The 27,351-nt window shown below is 47.1% G+C and overlaps 1 protein-coding gene across 1 annotated transcript in view; it reads left to right on the top strand.

Annotated features, from left to right (window-relative positions):
* Positions 1 to 5,693: 5,693 nt before the first annotated feature.
* SLCO2A1 (solute carrier organic anion transporter family member 2A1) overlaps positions 5,694 to 27,351 on the top strand; it is an 81,891-nt gene continuing 60,233 nt past the window's right edge. The window contains exon 1 of the mRNA XM_030330223.1: positions 5,694 to 5,789. Coding sequence (XP_030186083.1) covers positions 5,694 to 5,789 — 96 coding nt within the window. The remainder of the gene's footprint in view (positions 5,790 to 27,351) is intronic.

Genomic DNA, 27,351 nt, shown 5'->3' with positions numbered 1-27,351 from the left:
GAATAAGAACCCCCAGGAGCTGGGGCTTTGCACTGGGCTGCCAGTGTCTGGATCCTGGCTCTGCCACTTACTAGCTATGTGTCCCCAAGCAAGTTATTTTACTTCACTCCACATATAAAGTGGCACTAATAAAAGTAATCCCTCTCATCGGGTTGTTTTAAGGATTAGATGAATCAACACTGTATTGGTCTCAGGCATGGACAGTCAACACTGTGTGTTTGTTAATTAAAAATATAAACTGGGGGCGCCTGGGTGGCTCAGTTGGTTGAGCATCTGACTTCGGCTCAGGTCACGATCTCACAGTCCGTGAGTTCGAGCCCCGCGTCGGGCTCTGGGCTGATGGCCCGGAGCCTGGAGCCTGCTTCCGATTCTGTGTCTCCCTCTCTCTCTCTGCCCCTCCCCCATTCATGCTCTGTCTCTCTCTGTCTCAAAAATAAATAAACGTTAAAAAAAATATATATATAAACTAGTGGCCAGGTGGCCCACAAGGGAAGCAGGCTGCCCCACCGGTGACAGTGACAAAGTGGTAGAGCAGTTGGCAGCAGATGTGCCCTCTACCTGTCAGAGGGGCAGGGGGGACAGTCACTGGGGACGTCCTCCTCCATGCCTGTATATGTGCAAGGAGCCAGGCGGCCAGAGTTAATTCATGATCACACTTGAGTATCCAAATTGCCAGGAGGCCCTCACCAGCTGCTGCAGGAGTAGGGGGTGTGGCCTGTGTACTGATTAACTTACCTAGGGACCCATGCCAGCCATCAGTGAGGACAAGGTTGACAACAAGAAGCCTGGGGGTGAGGTGTGGGCAGAAGGGATGGCTTCAGGCAATGGGGGGTTGACAGAGACAGTGGCTTGGAGGCCTCAGGACAATGAAACCTTTCCCAGTCACTGGGTCTTTTTGGAGTTCAGTTAAGCTCAATTCCATTTAATAAACATTTTTAAGCAACAAGATATGCTGGGCCAAATAAGGGACACAAAGAGAATTAACAGAGAAGCTCCCAAGGAGCTCACAGCTGAGTTAGAAAAAAGAGATATAGGGGTGCCTGGGTGGCTCACTTGGTTGAGCGTCCAACTTTGGCTCAGGTCATGATCTCACAGTCTGTGAGTTTGAGTCCCACATCAAGCTCTGTACTGACAGCTCAGAGCCTGGAACCTGCTTCAGATTCTGTGTCTCCCTCTCTCTCTCTCTGCCCCTCCTCCCCTGCTTGTACTCTGTCTCTCTCTCTCTCAAAAATAAATAAACTTTAAAAGGAAAATTAAAAAAAAAAGAAAAAGAGATATAGAGCACACTTATTACCATCAACACTGCCAACCATCACAGCAAGAGCAGATACCTCATTATACACTATAACAGCCCCGGAAGGTGCACATTATTATCTCCATCTTAAAGAGAAGGCACTGGGGATCTGGAAGGTTAAACAGGCCCTCTAAGGTAACAAGCACAGCTGAAGAGAAGGGTGGTCGACATCTATGTCTGACTATAAGGTCTGCGCCTTTAACCACCATATGTATTGTCTCCACTGTCACCTGTGATAAAAAAGGCAGAGACACGTTGTATGCACTAGGGAAGAACCCTGAGCCTTTACAGTTTATTCATCTGTAAAATGAGGATAATGACATCTAGTTCCCTGAGAAAGCAGGGATAATGTATGTGACAGGTCTGCACCATGCAAGGCATGTTTCAACTCTTGTTACAGAAGCCCAGAACAGGTAGTAACAGGAGCTGCTCTTGAAGGGTAGAAGCCAAATACGTACTATGAGGCAAGCAGTGCAGGCAGGGGGAACAGCATGAGCAAAAGCTGGGAGGTGTGAACCTTCAGCTGGTCCAGCACGAAACCTGAGAAAGCAGGAGATTCAGCCAGAGAGGAGAGCCCAAAGCTCTTCCCTCTCTTTCTTCCCTCTGCAACTCTGGGAAAGTTGCTGATAGCTCCTTTGCAGTTCCTCCTCAACTCCCAAACTCTGATCTCTGCCCACTGGAAACACTCTTGCCAAGGTCCTCAATGCCAGCCTGTGGCCAGCCCAATGGCCATTCTTAGGTCTTATCTTCCCTCTTCCACAACCTGGATGTATTTCCTGACCTTTTCTTTGAAGCAACGCTTCTCTATTGGTTTACTTTCCTGTCTGCTGGGCTCTCCCCTCTGTCTGCTTTGCTGGCTCCATAATCTGTGCCACCTCTGAATACTGCTATGGCTGGTCCTGGACCGACTTGTTGTCAACACATTCTCATTGGGAGACCCATCTGTTCCCGAGGCTTACCTCCATGTGGGATGTCCAAGACCCAATCTCTAGTCCAGTGCCCACCCTGAGCACTGAACCACTATACCTCCCTGCTGGGCATCTAGACCTGCATGTACTTCCAGGCAGTTTGAACTCAAAATGAGCCCGGGGGGGGGGGTGTTCCCTGCATACCCCCCCCCTCCCCAGTAGCTGCTGCTCTCTCTGGGTTCTATTTGCTAGGAGTTGGCATCACTAATACAATCAGATCCTGGGAGTTGTCCCTAACATCTCCCTCACTAACACCTGGGTGCCATCTCCTACCAATGTCTCTCACATCTTTCTCTCTCCCCTACCACCCTCCCCACTGCTGCAGAATACATCCTCATCATAGCTCCTGGGGTTCCTTCCACGGATAGCCCCAATCTCTCCTACCCAGCTGTCAGACTGGCTCCCTATTGTCTCCTACCCAGCTGTCAGATTGGCTCCTTATTTGGGGATAAGGCCCACACTTCCTAGCACGCCACTCAATGTTCCAGACTCTTCATTACATTCCCATTGTCCCTGGGTCTCCAGCCAGACTGAAATCATGGAGCAGATTTGGATAAATCTTACCCTAATTGTCCCAATCTTTCTAGTCCCTGGGTCTCAGCTTGAGGATCCCTTCCTCCTCCAGGAAACCTTCCTCCTGCTCCAAAATGAATTAGGGCCCCCTTCTGTGCCCCCATAGCGTCTGTGCACAACAGAGAGCCATGTTCTCTTTCTACAACGCATAATGCTTTCTTTTCTTGCTCCCCACCCTGGGACCATGGAGTCTTTGAAGTCAGGAACTGTCCTTGTGCTTTATTTTTTCTACAGTGTTAAGAAATATTTGCTGAAATCAAAGGATTTGGGAAGGGTCTTGGAAACAGACCCTGGGGGTGCTTTTAGGAAATGAGTTACTCTTTGTGCAGACACTGTAAGTTTAATACACAATATCCTTTCTCCCCTCTTCCCTAATAGAACCCCAATTTTGTTCAGGAGGTAGCAATAGCGTAAACTACATTTCTTAGTCCCCTTTGCAGAGGGTAGCCATGTGACCTAGTCTTGGTAGCTAAGCGTGCATGGAAGAGATTTGCTTCCCTGATGTGAGCACAACCCCTTCCTGTTTCCTGTCTTCCACTTCCTTCTTGGAATTAAGAGAAGAGGCTGGAGGTGGAGCAGCTATCTTGTGACAATGAGCTAGCCACACATTAAAGAATCCTTACGGGCCTAGGTCATGACCCCTGGACTGCCTACTAGCAGGCTTTTATTATGAGAGGCAAATTAACCTCATGGAAGCCACTTTGGTTAGGTCTCCATTACATTTAGCTAACCCCCCCTCGTAAGAGCAGATAAAGGCAGAGATAACCATCTGGGAGCATTTCTGAATATGCCTTTCCTTTGGAGATGATGCTGGTCCTGACAACCTTACCCAGAAAAGGGTAAGGTTCATGGAGGAGGATAAAATGAGGGTTGGAGAAGCTGACTCTCCCTGGGTTTCTATCAGAGGACCATGACCAGGCCTCACTCAGGGTTTGAGGAAGAAACTCTAGTTATCGCAGGTGCAATGTGCCTGTGGCCTGGGCCTTCTCTGCTCTCTGCTTGGTTTACTTGTGGAATGAGTGTGCTGGAATAGGTAACTTTTCAATGGGTATAGTGCTTCAAGTCTGGGCTTTGGAATCAGGCAAAGCTGGACTCGGGTTCCAGCTCTATCACTTACTAGCTGTTTGTCTTTCACTCATTTTTTTTTTTAGTTGGCCTCTCTAGCATCATCATCTATAAAATCCAGATAGTAATACGTACCTATAATTGTTGGGCTAACCCCGGGGTTCTATGGAATCACGCGTGTGGCTACCCAACATAATGCCTGGCACAATACACTGTGAGTACTGCAGCATACATTGGGTGCTCTTGGTGGCAGCCATCATTGTGCTCCAAGTTCTCTTAAGAGGGCAGACTAGTGACTTGGAGTTTCCTGCCTGTTCTGGGGTCTGAGGCTGCTGCAGGGCTCTGGAAAGCCTCTCTAGATACCCTTTACTCTGTGGGTGAATGAAGTGGGCAGAGGCGGTCCACTGTCCAATGGCTTTTCTTCCAGCACTGCCTGCTGTGTGTCCAGGGTTCTTGGACCACAGGTGCATAGGGGAAGCCCACAGACAGAGGACAAGCCCAGACCAGGCCCAGAAAGGCATCATCCTGTGGGTCTTTGTCTTAGCCAAAGTTTCCTGGGCATTGAAGGTGGGTTTATGCTTTTCCAGGAGACAGGGTGGGCTTCCAGAGGTTGGCTCATCAGGAGACTACAGGGATTAGGGAGCTGGAAAAATACGTCCAGAATTGGATTCCTTACTGCAGCTGCTTTTGGCATAACTTTCTTATCCTTCTCTTGAAAAGTCTCACCTTCTTTCTCTTCTCTGCAGTAGGAATTCTAGTGGAAAAAGTCTTGGGGGAAAAATAAAGCTGCTGTTCTATTCCAGCCCTGAGAAGGAGGCCAGTGGGGTGCGTCCTGTATGTCCACGGGGGGTCCTCTCTCTTGGCCAGAAGTACTTCAGGCCAGACCCAGCCATGCTGACACTTGACAGCGCCCGCAGTTTACCTTGGCTCAAGTCCAGAGAGTTCGGGCCCTGCCCGGGCGGCCCCCTCTCCAGCGCAAAGAGCAGTTTAAATATAAATCAGTCCTCGACACAAACAGCCTCAGCGAGTCTCAGAGCCATCACCGGAACTGAGAGCCCAGGTTTTCGGCAAGTGCAAACAAGCAGAGACCCGCTCCGTAAATCTCCCCGAGTGCGTCGGGAGGGGCGCCGCTGCACCCCTCTCCTCTTGAAACCCCGCTCCCCTTCCAGTTCCCTGGCTCCCGTTGGCCCCTCCAGCACCCCCTCGGTTCTCCTCCTGCCCCCGGAGTCCTGCCAACCTCTTCTCCGGTCCCTTCCAGTCGCCCGCCTGTCGGTCCCCGCTGCACCCCCCCCGTCCCGCCAGTCCCGCAGGCGCCCCCACCCTCCTATCGTCCCCTGCCCCTCCAGCCACTACCTCCCCTCCCCGGGGCCGCCGCTCCAGGCTCCCCAGCAGGCGGGACCTTCTCCGGGGCGGTCAAGCCTCGCGGGTCCTAGCCAAGCTGCGGGAGCAGAGGCGACCCCGGGCCGGGAGCGAAGTCACGCGCGGCCAGCCGCCGCGTCACACCTGTCTGAGGGGCGGCCGCGGCGGGGGCGGGGGCTCGCAGAGCCTTCAACAGCCGAGGAAAAGAGGGAGGAGGGAGAGCGCGTTTCATCATCGGCGACGGCGGCGGCCACTTATAAAACTTCTGGGCGCGCACTCGCTCGCGCAGTCTCCGCGCTGCGAGCCTCCTGCGGCCGTCGCCGCCGCTCTCACCAGCCACCCGCGCAGCCGCCCCGGCCCGAGGCGCCCGGCCCCTGCTCGCCCCGCCGCCCGCCCGGGGCCTGCCGCCGTCCCGCCCCGCGGGGGCCGCCACCATGGGGCTCTGGCCCGAGCCTGGCGCGCGCCAGGACAGCGACGCTTCTTCGCGCCCAGCCGGACGCTGTCCCCGCTCTGTCTTCAGCAACATTAAGGTGAGCGGAGAACCCTCGACCTCCGGGCGCACCTTTGGCGGGCCCGGGCAGGGGTGCTGCGGGAGCCCGGGGCGGGGGAGGGGGGCGCCGGGGCCCTCCGTCAGCCCTCAGTGCCGCGCTCTGCGACGCATCCCTGCGGGCCTGGCGGCGGGCTGGGGGCGCCTGGACTGGCGATCTCTTTCTGGGAGTGTGTGCGCGCGTGTGTCTGTGCGCGCGTGTGTGCACGTGTGTGTGTGTGTGTGTGTGTGTGTGTGTGTGCGCGCACACACTCACGCCCTCGTCGGGGTTAAGAAACAAGACAATGACAGAACCAATAGGTTCAACTCTGGTCGGATAGTGTCTTCCTCTTTGAAAAAAGAACATCTCGCGGGACACTTTTTCGGTCTCCTGAGGGCAGTTTCTTCGTGAAGGGGTGAGCTTGGAGGTGCCGGGTGACAGGCTGTGGTTCCTCTGAGATGGAGGGCAGAGCCTAACTCATCCTGGGGTGGGTGGCAGAAGAGATGTTTTTCTGCCCGACGAGCAGCGGTACAGGGGCTCCGCTACCCTACCGCTCTGCCGCGTGCAGGGTTCAGAATTCCCCCGGGCTGGCAACCAACCCTGCGTGCTTCCTGGTCTGGAAACGGCCCCAGGAAAGCAGCAGGCCCTCGCGGTATGTTCAGTAACATCTAAGCAGGTGCCTCTCCCCTAGCAAGTTATGGGGAGTGGCTCTATGGTGAGGACACTTTCTTCCCCAGGAGGTCGGGAATGTTTACCGCTTCCTCACCAGGCCAGGGAGGCCTGGAACAGTTGAAGCCTGAAACAGGCTTTTTTTTTTTTTTTTTTTTTTTTTTTAACTGGTTCTACCTGAGCAGAAGTGACCTAGAAGTACACGTCCTGAGAGGACAGAGCTGCTATGGTGAGGACTGTAGAGTCCACATGAGGGCTCCTTGGAGACAGTGGGGGAAGGGGGGTGGTTAGGTATGGTGCAGAGAAGTTGTTTCCAACAATCATACAGTCAGATGGGGCTAGGTAAAGCTTCCAGTGGTGCGATTAAAGGGATGGTCTGGGAGGAGTGTCTCTGTGAACTGATGATGTGAGTGTTGAACAGAAAGGGATCTGGAGGTCACAGTGAATCCCACGAATGTATTTACTCATATTGTTAGCAGAGGAGCTGGGATCCCCACTTCTGCTTCTGCTCTATCCCCACACCACAATAAATAAAGGCTGAGTTGATTCCATGGTTGGATGTAAATAAGACATAGACATTTTGAGATGGTTTCAGATAATCCTCAAATTGCCTCACCTTTGGCTAGACCTGGATGGCCAAAACACTGTGTGTGGCTTTGGTCCCACCATTCAGAAGAGTCTTGGAGAAGTTTCAGTAGAGAATTGTAGCAAATTTGGTGTTTATAAATTAGGAACTGGGAGGAAAGGGTGGGAGCAACAGTTGGGTGGTCTGAAAAGAAAGAGGCCCAAGAAAGAGCCAGGGTAGGGGCAAACTCTCCCTATTTTCACCAACAAGGGCAAGAGGGATAGATTGTCCCAGAACAGTTTCCTGACAGCAAGGGTAACCCCCCAGTGAGGTTGATTCATTTAGACCCACCCTGAATCCCTAAAATGAGTTTATGGCAACAGTTTCTTTGAAGATCCATAAAAATGAGATAATTTATCACATGTTGATGATTTAGCCACAAGTGACTGAGGCCTAGACCCAGGCCAGTTGGCCTCCTGAAGGCTCATACCAATTAAGAGTTTTTCTTAACTCTAAAAATCAAATTCTCTTAATTATTACCTCCATTGAGCCATAGTAACGCTGAGACCAGAGTTTGGAGAGACTTACACTTAGCTTCACTTAATCAACCTGAAACCAGGTACAATTTGGATATCTCAAGGCAAATCTGGGGCCTGTAATTCCATTAAACTCACTTCAGCCATTTCTTCCAGGGGGGTGGTAATGGTTGTCTGGGGGGTTGCTATTTGTTTGGAGATTCCTTCCTCCCAATGAGAGGTTGGTTGAGTGGCCGCCCTGCACTCTCTCACTAGGGTATGGATGGCACATGTCTTGTGACATGTGTGACATGGGGGATAACAGGGGATGCCCAGCCCAAGGACCCATGATTTTTCTGGGTTCCTCATTGCTGGGACAGAGTAACCAATTGGCTTTATGACATTCCTGCAAAACCCCACATACCGTATGGTTTAAGGGAAGGGAATGAGGCCAGGGGACTTAGATTCACCTCTAAATCTAACCTCTTACTAAATAGGTGACAAAGGGGAGCATTTCTTACCTTTCCTGGACTGCAGAACCTTTACGTAAAACAAAACAAAACAAAACAAAAAAAACAAAGACAAAAACAAAAACAAAAAACAGGTACTATGAATGATCCCTACCTCATGGGGCTCCTTAAGGATTATGTGGGATGAGGTGTAGGAAAAGGGTTTTGTAAACCATGCAAGACTCTCCAGGACTGACATCAATAAACTGTCAGTTCTTGCCTCAACAAACAGGACTGCTTGTTTAAATATCATTTAGGATCTGTTGTTTCACCAATTATGCCTCACATGAGGCATACTTAAGAGAAACTATAGTTAGCAGTCATGTCCAAAATAAAGGTAATAGTAGCTAACACTAATGAAGCCATCTGGATGTACCAAGAACTTTGGATATATTTCACCCATATGTAATCTTCAGTACAATTCTATCTAGTGAGTATTATTACTGTCCCCATGAATGATGAGGAAAACTGGGCTTAATGAGGTGTAGACACATAGCCAAAAAGGGGTGGAGTGTAGAGGAACCAGATATGTGAGATTGCAGGGTCAGAGACCATGCACCCTCCCCTCACCATCACACAGTGCTGCTCAATTCTGGCTTAGCACTTGGGGATACTGTATGTATAGTTGTTCCCAGAGTCAGTACTGTTTTCAGTTCCCGGTGACACTCACAGCGGGGGTCACTGTGGTGGCTGCAGGATGGATATCCCCAGTCACTAACAGGCTCATTATACCTTTTCATTCTTCATAACTCTCCCCGAAAGAGCTTGGCAACTCTCACTTATGGAGTGAGGTTTTTGTATGCCCTCCTGTAGTAGTAAATATAATTGTGTTTAATCTGGAGACATTCTCAATTGCCTCTGGCTTACAAGATTCTTAAGAAACAGAAGACCTGCTCACTAGTCATTGTCAGAGAGACCAGTTCAACATCCAGAACTCTAAATTAAAAACAGGTTCATTCAGCGATTATGGGGGTGTGGGTGGTGAGGTAGGAGACAGCCTTTGTGGCTAACTCATCCTGGCAGCCTCAAAGAGATCTGTTTCTTCTTAAAATGAAATTTTGGGGGGCAAACCGAGGTTATCTTATAAAAGGAGTAGATGATTGGTAATTGCTGCCCAAATTTCATGAACTCCCACACCCCAGGTCCCAGTTTAGGGAAATAGTGCATATCTCATCAGTGAGGGAGAGTCCAGTGGGAATGGAGGGCAGGGGAAGTACAGTGGTGAAGAAAAGGGTAGGCAGATGTCACAGCTTGGCCTGAGTGGCCTGGGGACCTCTGATCTGGGAGGGAAGCCCAAAAATGAGGAAGAAGTGCTTTATTTTGGCTTGTGTCTGTAACTTCCTAAGGCCTTTGACCCCCAACTGTGGGGAGGCATCTTGAGCTTAACTTCTTGGTTTCCAGAGGAAAGTGCTATATCCACCAAACTGATGCTCACAAGTGGGGAAAACACTTTCAAGAGAATCCCTGGAGCTAAAGAATTACTTAACAGACCTCATGGATTAAGAGGTGCCCACTCCTCCCCCAGGCTGGTGGGTGTTTCTCTGACGTGAATGAGGACAGCATTCATTTATCCCCTGAGAGGGCCTGGCTTGCCCACCCTGCTTTTGTGTGGGGGTCGGGGGAGGGGAGACCAATGGGAACTGGTTGGGTGGGGTCACAGGTCACTGAGAGCCTTTTCCTCCTGTGATGATGCTCAGAGCCCTTCTCCTGGTGATGAACTGTGACCTACACTGCCACAGAACAAAGGGTAGAGTGATTTATGTCTCACACTATGGATAGCTCATCTCTTTCTCATCACTCTCTTTTGTCTGTGACAGTGACTTTTTTTTCCATTCTAGAAGACCCGGATGTGATGTGGGCTGTTAGGTTGGGACCATGGCTTTCCCTCACCTTTTTTTGCCCTGTTTATGGAATGCAGAGGAATGTGCATGGTCCCCAGGGTAGACCTCATCCCTCCTTGTTCTTCCTCTTCACATCCCTGCTTGGTCTTATGCTGTATCATGGGTTCAGCCACCCCCAGCCCTTGCTTCACCCCACTTTCTGCCTGTGGAGGCACTGGCCTGTGGAGAGCTCCAGTTGTGTGCCAAAGCCAGAGAGCTAGGCGTGGTGGAGCTGAGAAGCTCGGGATGGTTCCGGGCAATGGACCCGTCAGAGGACCTTGCCTGGGGCTGGGCGAGTCTGGCCCCCATTTTACATCATAAGATCATTGCTGTGTACTTGGGCATTGCACTCTCAGTTTCTGTTGATAAAGGACGTGAAGAAATAGCTGTGTGAACTTACACTTGTCTGTACCCCACAGGACTAGCACAGATGGGTTGTCACTGTGGTCCTTGGGGGCTCCTTTTGAGGGACCATGGGAGAAAGCTGAGTTCTTAGTACCAGACAATGCTTGATTTATTCTGAGCTCTTAAAAAACTTTTTATTTTGAAACAATCCCATATTCTTAGGAAACCAGTGCCAAGATGTCCTGCATACCCTTCACCCAGTTTCTTCCAATGGTTCTGTCTTACATACTGCACTATAATACCAAAAGCAGGGAACTGACATTGCTATAATGTGTGTGTATAGTTCCATGCAATTTTGTCACACGTATAGATTCATGGAACCGCCACCCCACTGCCTCAAGACACAAGAACTATTTCTGTCACCACAAAAATCTCTGTTGTGCTGCTCCTTTGTGGTCATGCCCACCCGCTTCCAACTGACTACCGTCACAACCACTAATCTGTTCTCTATCACTGTAATTTGTCATTTTGAGAATGTTGTATAAATGGAATCATGCAATATGTAACCTTTTGAGATTGACTTTTTTCATTCAGCTTAATACCCTTGAGATCCATCCAGGATGTTGCTTGTATTAATAGTTTGTTCCCTTTTATTGCTGAGTTTTATTCCATGGTATGGATGTACGGTGATTTGTCTAACCATTCACCTATTGAGGGACATTTGGGTTGTTTCCAGTTTGGGGCTATTATAAGTAAAGCTGATATGAACAATCAGGTATAGGTTTTTGGGTCAGACATAAACTTTCATTTCTCTGGAGTAAATACCCAGGAGTGCATTTGCTGGGTAGTATGGTAGTTGCATATTGATTTTTTTTAAAGAAACTGCCAAACTCTTCTCCAAAGTGGCCATACAGTTTTATATGTACACCAACAATGTAGGAGAAATCCAGTTTCTCTACATGTTTGCCAGCATTTGGTGTTGTCATTACTTTTTAAAAAAATTTCTTAATGTTTTTATTTTTGAGAGAGAGAGAGAGAGAGAAACAGAGCGCGAGTGGGGTAGGGGCAGAGACACACGCGCGCACACACACACACACACACACACAGAATCTGAAGCAGGCTTCAGGCTCTGAGCTGTCAGCACAGAGCCCTACACGGGGCTTGAACTCATGAACCACGAGATCATGACCTGAGCCAAAGTCAGGTGCTTAACCGACTGAGCCACCCAGGCGCCCCAAGTGTTGTCATTATTTTTTATTTTAGCTATTCAAATAGGTGTGTAGTTACATCTCAGCATGGTCTTCATTTACATTTCCCTAATGGCTAGTGATGGTGAACATCTTTTCATGTGCTTATTTGCCATGTGTACGTGCTTTTTATTGGAATGTCTGTTCCTATAGTTTGTCCTTTTTCTAATTGGAATTTTTACTATTGTTTTGAGAGTTCTTTATATATATGAAATACAAGTCCTTTGTTGGGCATGTGGTTTGCAAATATTTTCTCCCAGTATGTAGCTTATCTTTTATCTTCTTAATAGGGTCTGTTGCAGAAAACATTGTTTAGATTCTGATGAAATCTAATTTATCAAGTTTTAATTTTCTGGATCCTACTTTTGGTGTAAGTCTAAGAACTCTTCACCAAACCTAGTTCCTGAAAGTTTTCTCTTATGTCTTCTTCTAAAAGTTTTATAACCTTGCATTTAAATCTATGATTCATTGTAAGTTAATTTTTGTATATGTATGAAGTTTAGGTCAAGGTTATTTTATTTGTTTGTTTTTTGTTTTTGTTTTTGTTTTGCCTATAGGCATCCAATTGCTCCTGAACCATTTGTTGAGAAGACTGTCCTTACTCTATTGAATTGCCTTTGCTCCTTTGTCAAAAACCAATTGGCCATGCTTGTGTGGATCTGTTCTGGGTTTTCTGTTCTGTTTCATAGATGTATGTGTATATCTCTCTGCCAATACCACACTGTCTTGATCACTGTATCTATACAGCAAGTCTTGATATCAGGATCAGGTAGAAGATTGATTTTCAGTCTGCAGTGGTATGTGTTTATCTTATGGTTACCATACTTTATAACCCATTCAGTTTCCCTTCTACTTTGCCTTTGGGGAAGATTTAAAGACAAATTTGAGGCTTGCTTTTAGTAACTGGATGGGACCTTGTGTATTTCTGTGCTCCAGGTTTTCTTCTGGGCTTAGCTAAATAGTTGTCTTTTCCCTTGAACTTGATTTGTTAATCAAGAAAAGAAGTTTCCTAAACTTTTTCTACTCTCAACCATGGCCTTGCAAGGGGTGGGGGGTGCTCAGCATCTCTCTTTCATACTTGAGAAAATGGAGGCTCATTTAAGAACACCTATCCAGTAAATGGCAAGCAGGAATTCCCTCCCAGGGTCATCGCACTCCCTAGTTCTCTTCTTCCCGTGGCCACAGAATGCCTCTCGGTCTGGATTCTGTCATTCGTAAACATTTGGGCCTGAGCTCAATGATCTCTGAGGTCCTTGTAAGTTCTCAGATTCTCATCTGTTAAGTTGCTGATGGAGATGAGACTGGGAGCAGGGCCAGTTGGGTCTGAGCTTTGCTGGGAGACCTGCTATGAAGCCTGGCAGAAGTGGAAGGTGCAGGCTAGGTGGTTATCTTTGGTCAATCCCCAGCTCTCTCAGTTTGGAGGACCCTGATTCTCTGGGTGTGTCCTCCTGTTTGGGATGGATTACATTTGACCAGGGTGGGGAATGAAACCAAGGCAGGGAGTGTCCTCTGGCTGTTGAAGGACAGGTGGATACTCCAGTGAGCAACCTTCTTCCAGAGCCTGTCCTCCCAGCCTCTTTGCCCTGTTGAGCGGGATACTCAGGAGGCTCAGAGGAGATGCTGGAGGCTCTTGGCGTGGCTGGTGGGGTGGGGCGGGTGCGGAGAGCAGCACCAGCCTGGGACGGTAAATCCCAGATGAGTTTTGGGACATTCAGTCTGGTCAGGATCGGTGCTGGCTCCCCACAGGCTGCCCCCCCTGCCTCCCCAAAAATGGGCAGACTAACTCTTTGTTAGAAATTTAGTGTGCTTGTTCCTCAAATTTAGTTCCTGAGTTCTGTAGGAATCTGGGAGTCCTGGTAACAAGTTTTCTTTTGTTTACTCAAACACTGGTAATATCTACTTATGTTCTGAAGAATGCCCCATCTAACATCCTTGCGAGATGCTGGCCTAGAGCACAGAGGACCTCAGTTAAGACTCACATGTTATCAGAGAGGGCTGTAGTAAGCTAGTGTTTTTCAAACTGCCTCACCAAGATGCCCTGAATTCTAGGACAGAGTGATCAGGTTTCCACATACGAGTAGACAAGAGGATGAAGGGGATGAACTGTGATGTGAGCATTACATTTCTGTGATATTTTATGTTTTAATCTTAAAATCAAGTGAATTTTATATTTTCCTCCACAGTATAGGTGTGTGTTTCCAAAGAATATGTTCTATTTCCCCCCAAATCTTGGAGTAACATTGATACTCTCAGAAGCTATGCTGTATGTGGCTCATGTCTCCCAGATGTGACTAGCAGGTAGGGCATACCAAGTTTGGGAAACACAACACAGGTAGACCTCAAGTCAGAACTAGTTTATCCGGTTAGTTCACTCAGCCAGCTTGTGAGGCACAGAGGGAAAGGTACCTAGAAAGTTTAAGTGGGACAGACATGGGGTGTGGATATCAGACAGCTCCTGGGCTGAGCCCTGTGGGACACCCCAGGAGAGGAGCCAGCTAGAGAATGCACTGAGGTCCCTGTGGACCTTGGGGGAAAGGGATGGTGGCAGAAGGAAGGGGCTGGGAGGACAGCAGGCTTCCAGAGCCACTCTCGCCCTGCTTATTGGACTGCCAAGGAGTTTGCAGGATGGGATTAAATTGACCACTTTCTCATTCCTGCCTTTTGCCTCAGGCCCTTTTTGATAACTTCCTGCTTTACCTTTGATCCTCAGTGCTTTTGAGGGAGTTGGCGGGAGCTGAGTGTTGGTGCAGGAGCCTGGGACTCACCCACTCAGAAGCCTTTACTGAGCATTCACCCTGTGCGGCTCTGTACCAGGTATTACTGTTTTGGCATTTGGCTCCCTAAGAGGCTCCCAAGCTTCCCATAAATGATAGTCTGTAAATTCCCTGCCTCTCAATGTGACCAACTGCCTCTTTTTGCCCAGGACGAAGGCAGTTTCTGGAACACAGAGCTTTCAGTTTTAAAACTGGAAAAGTTCTGGGCAAATTGGGACGAGTTGGTCCCCTACAGCCTCCCTTGCTGTGACATCGTACACAAATGGACTTCCACCCTCTGTGGGGCAGTGGAGATGCCGAGGGAGGGTCAGGGATGGTGTCCGGTGATGGAAATAAACCTCAAGGATCTATGGTAGGAAGGGATTGTAGTCTTCCAAAGAAAGGAGGAGCGGGAGCCAGGACACTGGAGGCGGACTCATGGAGCAGCAAGCCCCACGACTCCTTGTCTGTACACCGAGGTCCTGCTATCTTCCTTGCTTATCGTGATTTCTACAGCATTTTTTACTTCTCATGTTGTAGAATCCGTATAAGTCATGATAAAACTGACATGTAGAAAGATAGTACTTCCTAGATTATAGCATATTTGGATTTCAGAATTGAAAGTGACAAGAAAGCTCATCTGCTCAAAGAAGCAGGAATCCTTTTGAAGATGTCCTTACCTCTGTTTGCATAGCTCTAGTAATGGGGAACTCACCCCCTCTCAAGGCAGGCCCAGGACTGGAAGCTCCACAGTCTTTAAGTCTCTCCTGTGCTGAGCCGAAATCTGCCCCTATCCTTCCATGTACATCCCCAGAGGGAAGCTAGCAGAACCCCCTCTTCCTGGCTACTCTCTCGATGTTTCCAGTGGAAAGCAGTCTCCCCTCTCCCATAAGTCCCTCTAACTGGGAAGCTGCTAGGCAGGGTTAAAATGGAAAGCCAGATGGTCTGGGCTACCTTCCTCTGAAAGGTGAACCAGGCTCTGAAGTTGGACGTTGTTAAGGGGACATGTATGACCCCTGATTCTTGTTGTCCCAGATCACAAAGGTCTTCTTGCTGGTTCTAGTCACTGCTTGGTCAGCTTAGTCAGCACTCATGAGGAACCCTCGGGCTGTGTGGAGGCTGGTGGGCCTTGAGTTTTCTGGAACCAGCAGAGATCTTCCCATGATGGGGACCTCCACCCAACTGGAGGACATCTCTTAGGAGGAAGTAGACGAGGGGCTCACTGGGGACTTACCTTCTGACTTTATCACCAGAGGGCCCAGCATAGACCCTCAGAGAGGGATCTGGCCTAATGCTAACAGGAACATACCTGTGGAGTGTATTCCAAGGATGCACCCCATACATCCCTCCCATCCCAAGTGGCAGAGCCAAATTATTGTAGAACCAGCCTTGTCTTTTGGACCATCTCCACCCCTGGACCTTGTCACTGACTTGGAAAGTGAGCCTACATAGCCTTGGATTGTCCATTTCGTTTCACATTGCCCCTGCCATCAGGAGGCTGTCCTTCTAGACTCGCCTGAGACTCCTTCTTCTTCATAGTCAGCATCCCAGGAAAGCACAGTCCCACTGAGTCAACCTATGAATTTAACATATAAATATGTAAACTTAGCAAGGAGTGGGGACAAACCTATTCTGGATGCCCTAAAATCACAAATTCAGAATTCCCACCCTCAGCAACACATTTTTATTAGCAAAAATTATGATACGATTTTCTGAGCTATCATAACATAGATGAATACATTTTATTAGGGCACATACATATGGGCAATATATGGGGACATAGGGATATTTAGTTGTGAATGCAAATGCATGTATTTGGGGGAACCCATTATGTGCCAAATTTAGTGAAATAATAAGTGGACAAGATTAGGTCCTTTCAGAAATGCTATCTTGACTAAAGCCTCCCTCCCATGCTCCAAGGTGCATATTACCCACATTTTATAGGGGAGGAAACTGGCAGGAAGCTCCTGGGAATTGGCACGTTACACAGTGACAAAGCTGATATCTGGGAACTCTGTCTTATGATTCTCTTCTCTATGACTGCTGCCTGCTTCACACCACAAACCCCAAGCAGCTGAGCCAGACTGTGCTACTTCAGTCCTCCATACCAACAGACACAAGCAGGGCTGCTAATGTCTGTAGTATTTTATTTTCCCAAGCCAAATTTGGCACTGGTAGCCCTGTAATTCTTTGTGCCTCAGCTTTCCTCTCTTAAACCTTTTTTATAGGGGCACCTGAATGGCTCAGTCAGTTAAGCGCCCAACTCTTGGTTTTGGATCAGGTCATGATCTCACGGTTTGTGAGTTTGAGCCCCACATCAGGCTCTGTGCTGACAGCACATGGAGGCTGCTTAGGATTCTGTCTCCCTCTCTCTCTCTCTCTGCCCTTCCCCTACTTGCTCTCTCTATCTCTGTCAAAATAAATAAATAAAAATAAATAAAATCTGAACCTTTATTTTAAATAAATTATTTTAATTTATTTTTCTATTTTTTTTTAAGAGAGAAAATGAGACTGGGGGAGAAAGGCAGAGGGAGAAAATCTAAGCAGGCTTCATGCTCAGCATAGAGCCTGACACAAGGATTGATCCCACCACCCTGGGATCATGACCCGAGCTGAAATCAAGAGTTGGATGCTTAGCTGACTGAGCCACACAGGCATCCCCCTCAGCTTTCCTTGTTGCATGTCCCCTCACCCATGTTGATAAGGCTAGACAGATACTCCAGCTGTACAGCACACAAGCACTTAGACCAGGGACTCAGCCTGGGGCGGGGGTGGCCATCAAGTGGCTTAGAAACACTTCCTGGAAGAATAAATGGAAACCCAGTCAGTTGAACAACATTTTATCATGTGACTCAAATGCTCAGAAGCTTATAATGATGAAGTGACTTGTATATCTAGCAACTGGAGAGTCAAATACATCAGGGGACATCCATCTGTAGCATATATACAAATTATTTTTAAAGTTCTATTGGGAATAGTTTAAACTTGGGAGAAGGGTTCATTCTATAATGTTAAGCAGAGGCTGCAGGATAGGCAACCAGATGTAGAGATGATCCACATTTTTAAAAGTCACAAGAAGACTTGAAGAGGGTCTATAGCCAAACAGATAGTTCTCTGTGTGGGAAGCCTACAAATGGTTTTATTTTCCTTCCTTGTGACTTTCTGTATTTTCCATTTTTCTGCAGTAAACAGGTCCTGGACTTGTAATTAGAAAAAACTGCCAACTAAAAAACTCTAGTCTGTGGTGACCCCCACAATCCCCTTTGCAGTGAGACATTCTGCTGTGATATATGAAATGCAATATAAGATGGACTGCATATCCATATAATGGACTTATATCCATTATATCTTATACCTCTGGTCTCCACGTACCTGAGGAGGGACCGAAGATGAAGCCAGGATAGCAGGCAGCGGCAGGGGCTTCTCTAGAAAGACCATTCCTGCAGTTTCCATCACTGTCCCCCCTGCATTATTAATCTGTTACCGCATTTGAGTGCTATGGCTCCTCAGAGTTGGAGATAAAGTCAGTTAACAATACTTTAATTCTAAGAGAGAGGTTAACCTATGGAACATTTTCTTTTTTGGGAAGATTGAGAGGTGTTTGTCTGCTTCCCTCTCTGTTCTTCTAGTGCCCACTCTGAGAGGCTGGCTCAGAGCTTGGGAATCTAACCCTAAAGATGGCCAAACATCTTAGGGAAGTGAGTATATCTGATGGGCTCCATGCCATGAAGGAAGAGAGGGCCTGAGGAGGAGGCAGTGAGGATAGAGGCTGGGACAGGAACTGCTAAGTGCTGCCTGGTCCTGAGCCTGGACTTTTATACCTGGGAAGGTGTGGGGACATCCCTGGGTGGATTTTCACCCAGTCATTTGGTAAGCCTTGATTCACTATCCACTGTTTGTAAGATAGCACTCTGCTGGTGTATTCAGCAGGAGTTTCGGAACTTTGAGGGCAAGAACAGTGTCAGGATGGCTGCCTGAGATGCATTCATTTGTTCATTCATTCACACAACATGTCATTACCGATCACTTACCACCAACCATTGGAGATACAACAATGAATGAAAAAGAGTGGGCTATGCTCTCATGAGAGATATAAACAGTGGGCAGATGCACAGATAGATGTAGTTACAAAATGTGTCAAATAGGAGGGTACCGAACTGGGTTTTATGAGGGAGAAGGTGGTAGAGACAGAACTGGATTCTGCTTAATACATAGGGGGCCAGGAACTCTAGATTCTAAAAAGTCACCTTCATACTTCTGATATATAATCTCTCCATGGGGAACACAGCTGCAAATCATACAAGGTAACTCTCTTTTAAAGGCTCTGGCTAGTTAGGATAAGATGGATCATAAAGAACTATAGTGAATTATGGCTTCCATCAGCATGATGGGTTCACATAACAGGGGACTTCATACTATGAATACTGAGAGACGCTGCATAAAATAGAACACCACCAAATATTTAAATGCATAGCCAAGCTTGCAAGAAAGTGAAATTTTCAGGTGCAAGAAATGAAGAATGAGTTGAATACCAAAACAATGAGTGTACCAGCTGACCCTGCAGCAGGGATCGAGGGGGAAAGTGTGTGTGGTATGACTGGATCAGTAAAGAAACCCTGAAGAAAGCCCTAATGGAGACTGGGTATTAGTAATCACACAGATAGCAACGATGACATGGGGAGCTGGTCCTCAGACTTATGCCTAAAGCTGGCCCCTTGGTGAGAAGGGAACTTATTAAACTCTGCCTACCACCCTAGGGACAGCAAAGAGGCTGATCTCTAACAGGACCTCTGGGTAAAATAATGCCTCTAAGAAATCAAAACCCCAAGTCTGTACCACATGGAATGGAAAACAGAATTTATACTATCCACATGATATGGGAATCTCTAAGCAAATAAATTAGCATAAGAATTGTTAGGGGGCTGGTGATAACTCTTTGCCATCTGGTAGACGCAAAAGTGAAACCACTCCAGAAGGATGCTTCTATAATGTAGACCAACCAGAATCCCCAAGGGAAGACTGCCTTTGGAAGAGGAGCTTACAACAAAAAGTTACACAAGGAAATGACCCACCATAACAACAGGCAGCAAATATATCAATGGGGGAGATTAGCACCTCAAGATTTTGAGATAATGGAACATTTTGACAGAGACTATAAAAACTATATTAAAATGCTTAAAGAGGTGTAGGAAGAAATAGAAAATACCAAGAAAGAACAAATACTCTGAAAAATGAATGGGCAGTTTTGAGAAACATGGGAATTCTAGAAATAAAAAAATATAGAAAGTAAAAATTCAGTGAATGGTTAAATAGCAGGTTAGATAATTTCCCAATTTGAAACCCTTAACTTAATCACACCTGCGCTTAATGATATTAGCAAGTGGAAGATAAGATTGAAGAAGTCACCCTAAATACGGCACAGAGGAATAAAGAAACGGAGACTATGAAGGACAGGGTAAGAGATATGGAAACAGTAAGGACAAAGTGCAATGAAGGTCTGAAATGAACAACGAAGAGAGTAGAATGAATAGGTGACAGACACTATTGAAGAAATGACAGAGAATTTCCAGAATTGAGAACACGTATGGCACCATGATATAAAGAAAGCACCATAAGTTCTGACAGGAATTTACAATTACAGCATGCCTCCGGGAGCCTGGGTGGCTCTGTCCTTGGGTGACCCCCTCTTGATTTCAGCTCAGGTTGTTATCTCACTGTTTGTAGGTTCGAGCACCTCATCCAGCTCTGTGCTGACAGCACAGAGCCTGCTTGGTATTTCTTTCTTTCTCTCTCTCTCAAAATAAATAAATTAAAAAAAATTTTAATAAAGAAAAGAGCACACCTCTGCTTATTATACTGAAACTGCAGAACAGTAAATATAATAATTTTAAGAGTTCTATAGTGAAGTTACAGACTACTTATGAGAATCAGCAGTTAGACCAACACCAGTCTTCCCAAAATAAATAATAGATACTAGAAAATAATGGAACAATTTTCAAAATGCTGGGAGAAAATTGCCACCAAATTCAAATTTTATAACTAAATAATTCAGGGAGACAAGTTAGAGATTTTTCAAACAAAAGCAGGTAATTTACTAATCACAAGTCCTCACTAAAATAAATAAGGGTGAAATACATAAAGCAAGAAATGAACCACAAAAGAAAAGGATAGGATGCAAAAAGTGGTAGTAATTATTAATTGGTGGTAGGCAAAAAATAATAATGATTTATGGAGGGAAGAAACATTAGAAGGGAAAATTGGAGTTAAAATCATAAGTCCTTGGCTTGTTTGGGAGGAGAGTGGAAAAATTAATTAACTTAATTTTTAATTAATTAACTTTGTTGTCAGTTATGTATGTTAAAATGTATGCAATAATCATTAACAGAAAAGGATAAAATGAGGTAGATATAAATCTAGATTTGTCAGAAATTACAACACATGAAAATGGGCCACTCTCACCATTTCAGAGCTAGAGAATCTCAGACTAGATTGAGACAGGAGCAGAGACAGACAGAGGGAGGGAGGGTGGGAAGGAGAGAGAGAGAGAGAGAGAGAATCCAGTTACATGCTCTTTAAAAGAAAATGTTGAAAATCAAAGGACAAAAGCAGATAAATCAGGAGATATATCAACTAAAGAGAAGATTTATCTACTTTAATAACAAAGAAGAGTTTGTTAAGGCAAAAAGAATGACAGATTGTGAGATGCTTACAATGTCTAAAACTGACTAGAGACCAATATCTAGATTGTATAGGATCTCCTGACAAGAAAGAGGCAAGAACTACAATAGAAAAATATGCAAAGGATTTGGGCAGGTGGACTAGAGCGCCAGCTGGGCTCCCTCTGCCCTCTGTACTTTTCTCTGAACGTCACTGCCATTATCGTCCAATGTAAATGTCTGTCTTCATGGCTAAGTGATGGTCAACAACCAGCATTCCTGTGGCCTTTCATTTTAGTTCCAACTTGAAATAATCCTGGGGAAGGACTCTGGCTGGCTTACCTGCCTCAGGTACCCTCCTTGAGGCAGGGCAAGGTCCTCTGACTGGTGGCTTCTCCTAGAACCCTGTGGTTGAATAAGGGTCCTTCTCTAAAAGAAAGAGGGAGGCAGTGGTGGTCTCAGGAGGAGGGCTCAGCAGACAAGATGATTGAGACTTCCTATGGAAAGGAAGAGAACACGCTCTAGCAGACACTGAAAAGGAGATGTGGTCCTGCTGAGGGAAAAGAGGTAGCCTGAATGAAGGCACTGGTACTGGGGAAAAAGGGAAGGGTCCTGGATGGAACAGGGTTTGTATTAGATTTTTACTCCTGTTGGAACAAATCACCATAAAATGTAGTGGCTTTAAAACAACACCAATTTACTGTCTTAGAGTTGTGGAGAACAGAAGACCTAAAATCAAGATGTTGGTAGGCCCGTGGTCCTTCTGGAGGCTTTTGTGGAGAATCTGTTTCCTTGCCTTTCCTGGCTTCTAGAGACTGCCTAATCCTTTGGCTTATGGCTCCTTCTCCTCAGAGTCAGCAGGTTAACATCTTGAAATCTCTTTCCCTCTCACCTTTGTTTCTGACTCTGACCCTCCTGCCTCTCTCTCCTAAGGACCCTGTGATTACACTGGGCCCACCCAGATAATCCAGAATAATCTCCTATTCTAAAACAATTAATCACATCTACTTAAGTCCTTTTTGCCATGTAAGGCAACATGTGTTCACAGGTTCTGAGTATTAGGGTGCTCAGACACTGGGGAGGTCATTGTTTTGTCTATTTCAGGGTTCAATCAAACCAGAGCCAATAGAAGATACACATATATGTATGTATATGTATTTGTATTTCAAGGAATTTGCTTATACAACTGTGGGGGCTGGATAAGCAACTCCAAAATTCATAGGGCAGGCATTCAGGAAAAGATGATCACAGGCATTGGGCCAAAGCTCCTGTTCAGGGAGCATCTATCTTTTTCATTCTGTCTCTTCCTCTTGCTTTCCTTCCCTCCCTCCCTCTCTCTAGCTTTGTTCTCTCACACCTGCTTTTAAGACCCTCTGATTAATTGAATCAGGTCCACCCAGATTATCTAGGATAATCTTGCTTACTTAAAGTCATCTCACTATATATTGTAATGACATCTGCAAATTTCCTCCACAGCAACACCTACCTTAATGGTTGATTGAATAACAGGGGACTGAAGCCTAGCCAGACTGACACATCAAAAACCATGTCACAGGGGCAAAGGGCAGTGACATTCAGGACATGTACATGACAGAATGTGGCAACAGCAGGCAGAGGGCTCCAAGAAATGTGAGAACTCCCGGGCAATAGACAACCCCAAAAGGAGTGCCGCAGGGGCCAGAGGGGCTTTGCCGAGATCACTGAGGGGAGGAAGGCGTACTTTGGGGTGAGTTGCTGCAAGGAGGCCTAGAATGAGGCATTCCATCCATTTCCATCCACTTCCCATGACTGGAGTCTGCTTCCCCTCTCTACGCTGATCAGATCCCAGCATGTCACCAGTGCCTTGATACTCCTTCCTTATGTTGCTTATCAGTATTTGTTCTGTTGAGGTCACAGGCCCCTGGGCTGCAGACATGAGTAGATAGCCGTGTTGGAAAGGTGGGTGAGCTCATGTCTGCTGCTCCTAGGGCTGCAGCTGGTAGGCGTCAAGTATTTGCTTAGCTAATCTTTTCCCATCTAAAGATGCTTATTGATGATTTCATTCATGAGTCTTGAAACCTACAGGTAGCAATCCCAGCCAAAACACACCAGGTGTGGATGATGAAAACACATTCCCTTGCACTTGCCTCCGACAACTCTAGTGAGGTGGCATGGGGGAGTCAAAGGAATGGGGAGGTGGACAAAAGTACATAGTCAGGGCTGGTGTGCCGGCCTCTACCAACAGTACAGCCAGAGCCACACCATGTGAGGACACCTCATGTCAGATGGGCAGATGCACAAGGGGAATGCTGAGAAATCATGAGATTTCTCGATTTTACCCCCCCCCTTTTTTTTTGGTAATGGATTTGCATACAGAGGTTGGACCTTGTCTCCAGGAAAGAGATATCTGGAAGGAAAGATTTAGGTTAAAGCTCAAGAGGACCTACGTGAGTCTCAGGCGGTGGTTCCCTAAGTGTGGCCCCTGTACTAGCAGCATCAACATTACCTGGGAGCTTGTGATAAATGCAGACTCCTGGGTCCTATCCCAGAGCTTCTGAATCTAAAACTGGAGGTGAGGCCCAGCCAGCTGTTTCAACAAGCCCTCTATCTAATTCTCATGCACCCTGAAATTCCAGAACCTCTATTCTGAGGCAAGGCACAGATCGGAGCACTGATTCACATCAGAGGTCACTGGACTGTCTGTGATATCCTTGTCTCCAAGATAGTCACTAAAGTGACGTATGGGAAGTGATCCCGGTAAACTGAAATGATTCCCAGGAAACGTGGGTCTCTCAAGTGGAGCCACAACTGATGGGAGGAACTTGGGGGACCTTCTTGCTACATGTAGCCTGAGGCAAAGCCAAGGACTGTGCAGCTCAGGCCCTGACACCTGCCTCTGGGCCACGGAGAAGGGAGGATGGGGAGGGTGCAGAGGGCAGTGTGCTCAGCCAGGAAGAGCATGACGAGCCACACGTTGGAATTCAGAGAATCTCCGGAGGTGCCTTGGGCCCACAGACTTGCTGTACCAGGCTGAGTGACGTTTCAATCTCTTTTTTTACCCCCAGGTAGTTTGGAATGGCAAATGTTCTCAGGGGCTGAAGTCAGGGGTGTTCGAATTAATGATATTTATAGCTTAAAATTAAATCCTGTAGGTAAACAGAGAATTTGAGAAATGTGCTCGCTTTCCCCCTTGCTCCTACTCCTTCCCTCATTTCCTGTGTTTGGACTGGACATGTCACAGTGCACAGAAGACCTTGGCACCCTGAGTGAGGCCTCCCCACAGTGATGGAGATCACTGTGGCCCTGTCCCCTTGTCACTCCCTGGGGTCCTGGGCAGTGGTGTGGGAGGGGGTGCCAGAGGGTGTGGGTAGCAGGGAAGGATGTTCTGGTGGCTCTTATCTAAACATGGCTTTCCGGTGGGAAAGAGGCTAGCATGCCTTGCTTGACTTCCTGCCTTGACCTGTAGTGTAACAGTTTCCTTTCTTCTCGAATACCAGCCTAGGACCTGAGGAAATTTTCCAAGAGAGGCTTTGGACATTTTCTGCAGTGTTGCCTGCCTCTCTCTCTCTCTCTCTCCTCTCTGCCTGAAGACTGGTTCCCACCCAGCTTTTCTACCTTTCCCTATGCAGGCCCACTGGTGTTTCTCCCTCCTTGCCCTCCTGGCTGAGCTGAGGACTGGAACTGGGAGGAAGGCAAACAGAGGGGAGGTGGGGAGAGGGACAACTTGAGAGACACATAGGAAAGTCAAAGAGGCAAGGTCACAGAAGGAGTGGCCCTCTGTCTGCAAGAGTCCAGAAAGAAGCTGAAGCAATGGAGAGAATAGAGCTGGAATAGCTGGCCGGGGATGCCGACAGAAGACCACCTACATCCTGATGCAGACTTCTACCCATCTGGAGGCTAGACGAAAGACTCAACTTGGACCAAATCATGTATGTTGCTAGCAACCAACCTATTTCTGTCAGCCTCCAGATCCTTCACCTTTAAAAGCCAGAGTTCTTCTGTCCCAGAGAGCCTTGTTAAAGGCCTGTGTATCATCCTGATTCTTTTTTCTTTTTTTTTTTTTTTTGAGAGAGATGGTGGGAGTGAGCAAGGGGCAGAGAGAGAGGGAGAGAGAGAGACTCCCATGAGGGGCAGAGAGAGGGAGAGAGAATCCCACGCAGGCTTTGCACAGTCAGCGCAGAGCCTGAAGTGGAGCCTGTGCTCACCCGAAGCAAGGCTCGAACTCAGATCCATCAGATAATGACCTGATTCTTCTGCAAATTTAGCAAGTGAAGTTCTGTTAGGAGGTATGCCCCAGGGCTCCATTTCAGGCATCTCACAGATGGTAACTTGCAGCTGTGTAGAGTCTAACAAAACATAGGGTTCTTTGGCCTCAGGGAGAAGGAACAAAAGGTAACGGAGATAATGGGATAAGACGTAACGGAGATAATGGGATAAGACATCTTCCCATAGCAGCATTCTTGCAATGTTGACACCCAAAGAATGTCAACATTGCATAAAGCCCAAAGGGGATTTATTTCAAAACCCCACATATAGCTATTGAGTCACCATTTTATTCTGGAGATTGATCCTTATATTCCATGTGGTCCAAAAGAACTTATCCTCTCTTCCTGGGTATGAGGTTGAATAGCTGTCAGAAGTAAGGCTCACTATCTGTAGAGGCACCTGCTGGCCAGCCAGCCTGAAACCCAGGGATGGCTCCCTGGATGTCCGCTTGGGTCTGCCCCAGCCCCATAGTCTACATGTGCCTCTCACCACTCACCATGTTCCCACTGTCTTTTGAGTTCCCTCTTTCCATTTCCTTGGTCTTCAGATCCTCACTCACTACCTCCCATTTTCCCTTAGTCATCAAGTCATTGCCTTCCCTGGAGCTTTTCTCCTGCTGATGTCCCCTGGTCCACTGCCTCTTCTGACTGGAGGCTTCCTCTACCTGTTCCAAAACCTTGCATTGGCCTACCTGCCTCCAGTTGTCCTATTCTCTCCTCCATCCCTCATCCTGTTACAGTTTAACCTTTCTAAAAATGTTTGATGTGCATTATGTCTTCCCAGAAGTCTTCAGTGATGGCCAAAGAGAGATAAAATTCTGTGGCTTTCCTTGGGCACCAATCCTCTTTCCTGACTGGGTTTTCCCCTCTCACCTAGCCAGAACTTTCTCAGACTAACCAGATCATTCCCTGACCCCAATCCTGTCATGCTTGTGTTTTTCCATTCCTCATCTTGCCTCCTGGGCTAGGATGACCCCTTTGTTCCCCTCCACTTTCTGACATTCTCCTCATCCTCAAAAACCCAGCTCTGACCTCATTTTCTCCAGGGACCTCTCCCTCACCTTCTCATATTCTGAGTGCCTCTGGCACCATTACTTGTATCATTCCTCTAGCGTCTGCCATATTGCCTTGAGAGTAGTTACTACCACTATTGTGTACATATGTTTCATCTTACTAATACACTGCCCCAGAAGGGTCTGGCCCTACTTGACCCTTGGTCTCTTCTGGAATATGCTTGGCTCATGGTGCTGTTCAATAAATATCTGCTTACTACATTATTTTTAATGTTCCTTCTGGGCAAGGAACAATTAGGCAATTAGCAATAATGTACCCCCCCCCAACATACACACACACAGCCCCTAGTAAAACCTATCAGCACTGGCAGGCCAAAGAATTGTAAACTATATCTGCACCTTTGGCAGAGGAGGTGCGGTTTCAGTCGTCTTAGGGAGATACCACATCCAGTGAAGGGTAAGTCTTGACTTGTGTGTGTTTTGAACTAAGTGAGGATTTTAGGAGTGGACCTGCCCCCCCCCAACCCTGAATAATCATGATTGCCCTGGAATCACAGCTGTGATGGCATTAAAGTGATGTTCAAACAGAGCTTGGTAAGGAAATCACAGGCCGACAAGGAGGTCTGGGCAGGGAAGACACAGGAGAGTGTTCTAGGCTGAGAGCAGCATGTGCAGGGGGCATTACCCAGATGAAGAGAGATGTGTTTAAGGAATAGACACAAGTGCAGTGTGATGGGGCTTGCACCACCTCCCAGAGCCAGCCACAGAGAGGAAGGAGGCCTCTTACAGGTGTGCCTGCTGGCAGGCATGGTTTAGAGGGAGTCTGGAAAAGGAAAAGTCTGGAAAAGCAAGTCAACCTGGAGCTATGTCCTTTATAAGGTCTAGAAAAAATGGTGAGTAGATATTCTTTGGCAAAATGTCTGCAGACGATTCTCTGATGCTTGTGAGAATTTACCATCGACCAAGGAGACAAGCCTTTCTACACGGCGGCTTTGAAATGTACGAGGTAAACCATTTCAGTTGGAGGAGAGAAGGTGTCCCCTGCCCCATCACATTTTACATGGGTTTCCTGTAACTATTGGCTCACACGGAAAAGAGGTCTCTGTGTTTGGGGAAAATTCTCATGAAACATGAGCAGTCAGCACCGTCCAGTTGTGAATAGAAGGCAG

This window comes from Lynx canadensis, chromosome C2 (assembly GCF_007474595.2).
Source record: "Lynx canadensis isolate LIC74 chromosome C2, mLynCan4.pri.v2, whole genome shotgun sequence".
NCBI classification, from domain to species: domain Eukaryota; kingdom Metazoa; phylum Chordata; class Mammalia; order Carnivora; family Felidae; genus Lynx; species Lynx canadensis.
Note: the sequence above shows the minus strand (reverse complement) of the source record. Positions and strands in the feature narration are given on the sequence as shown.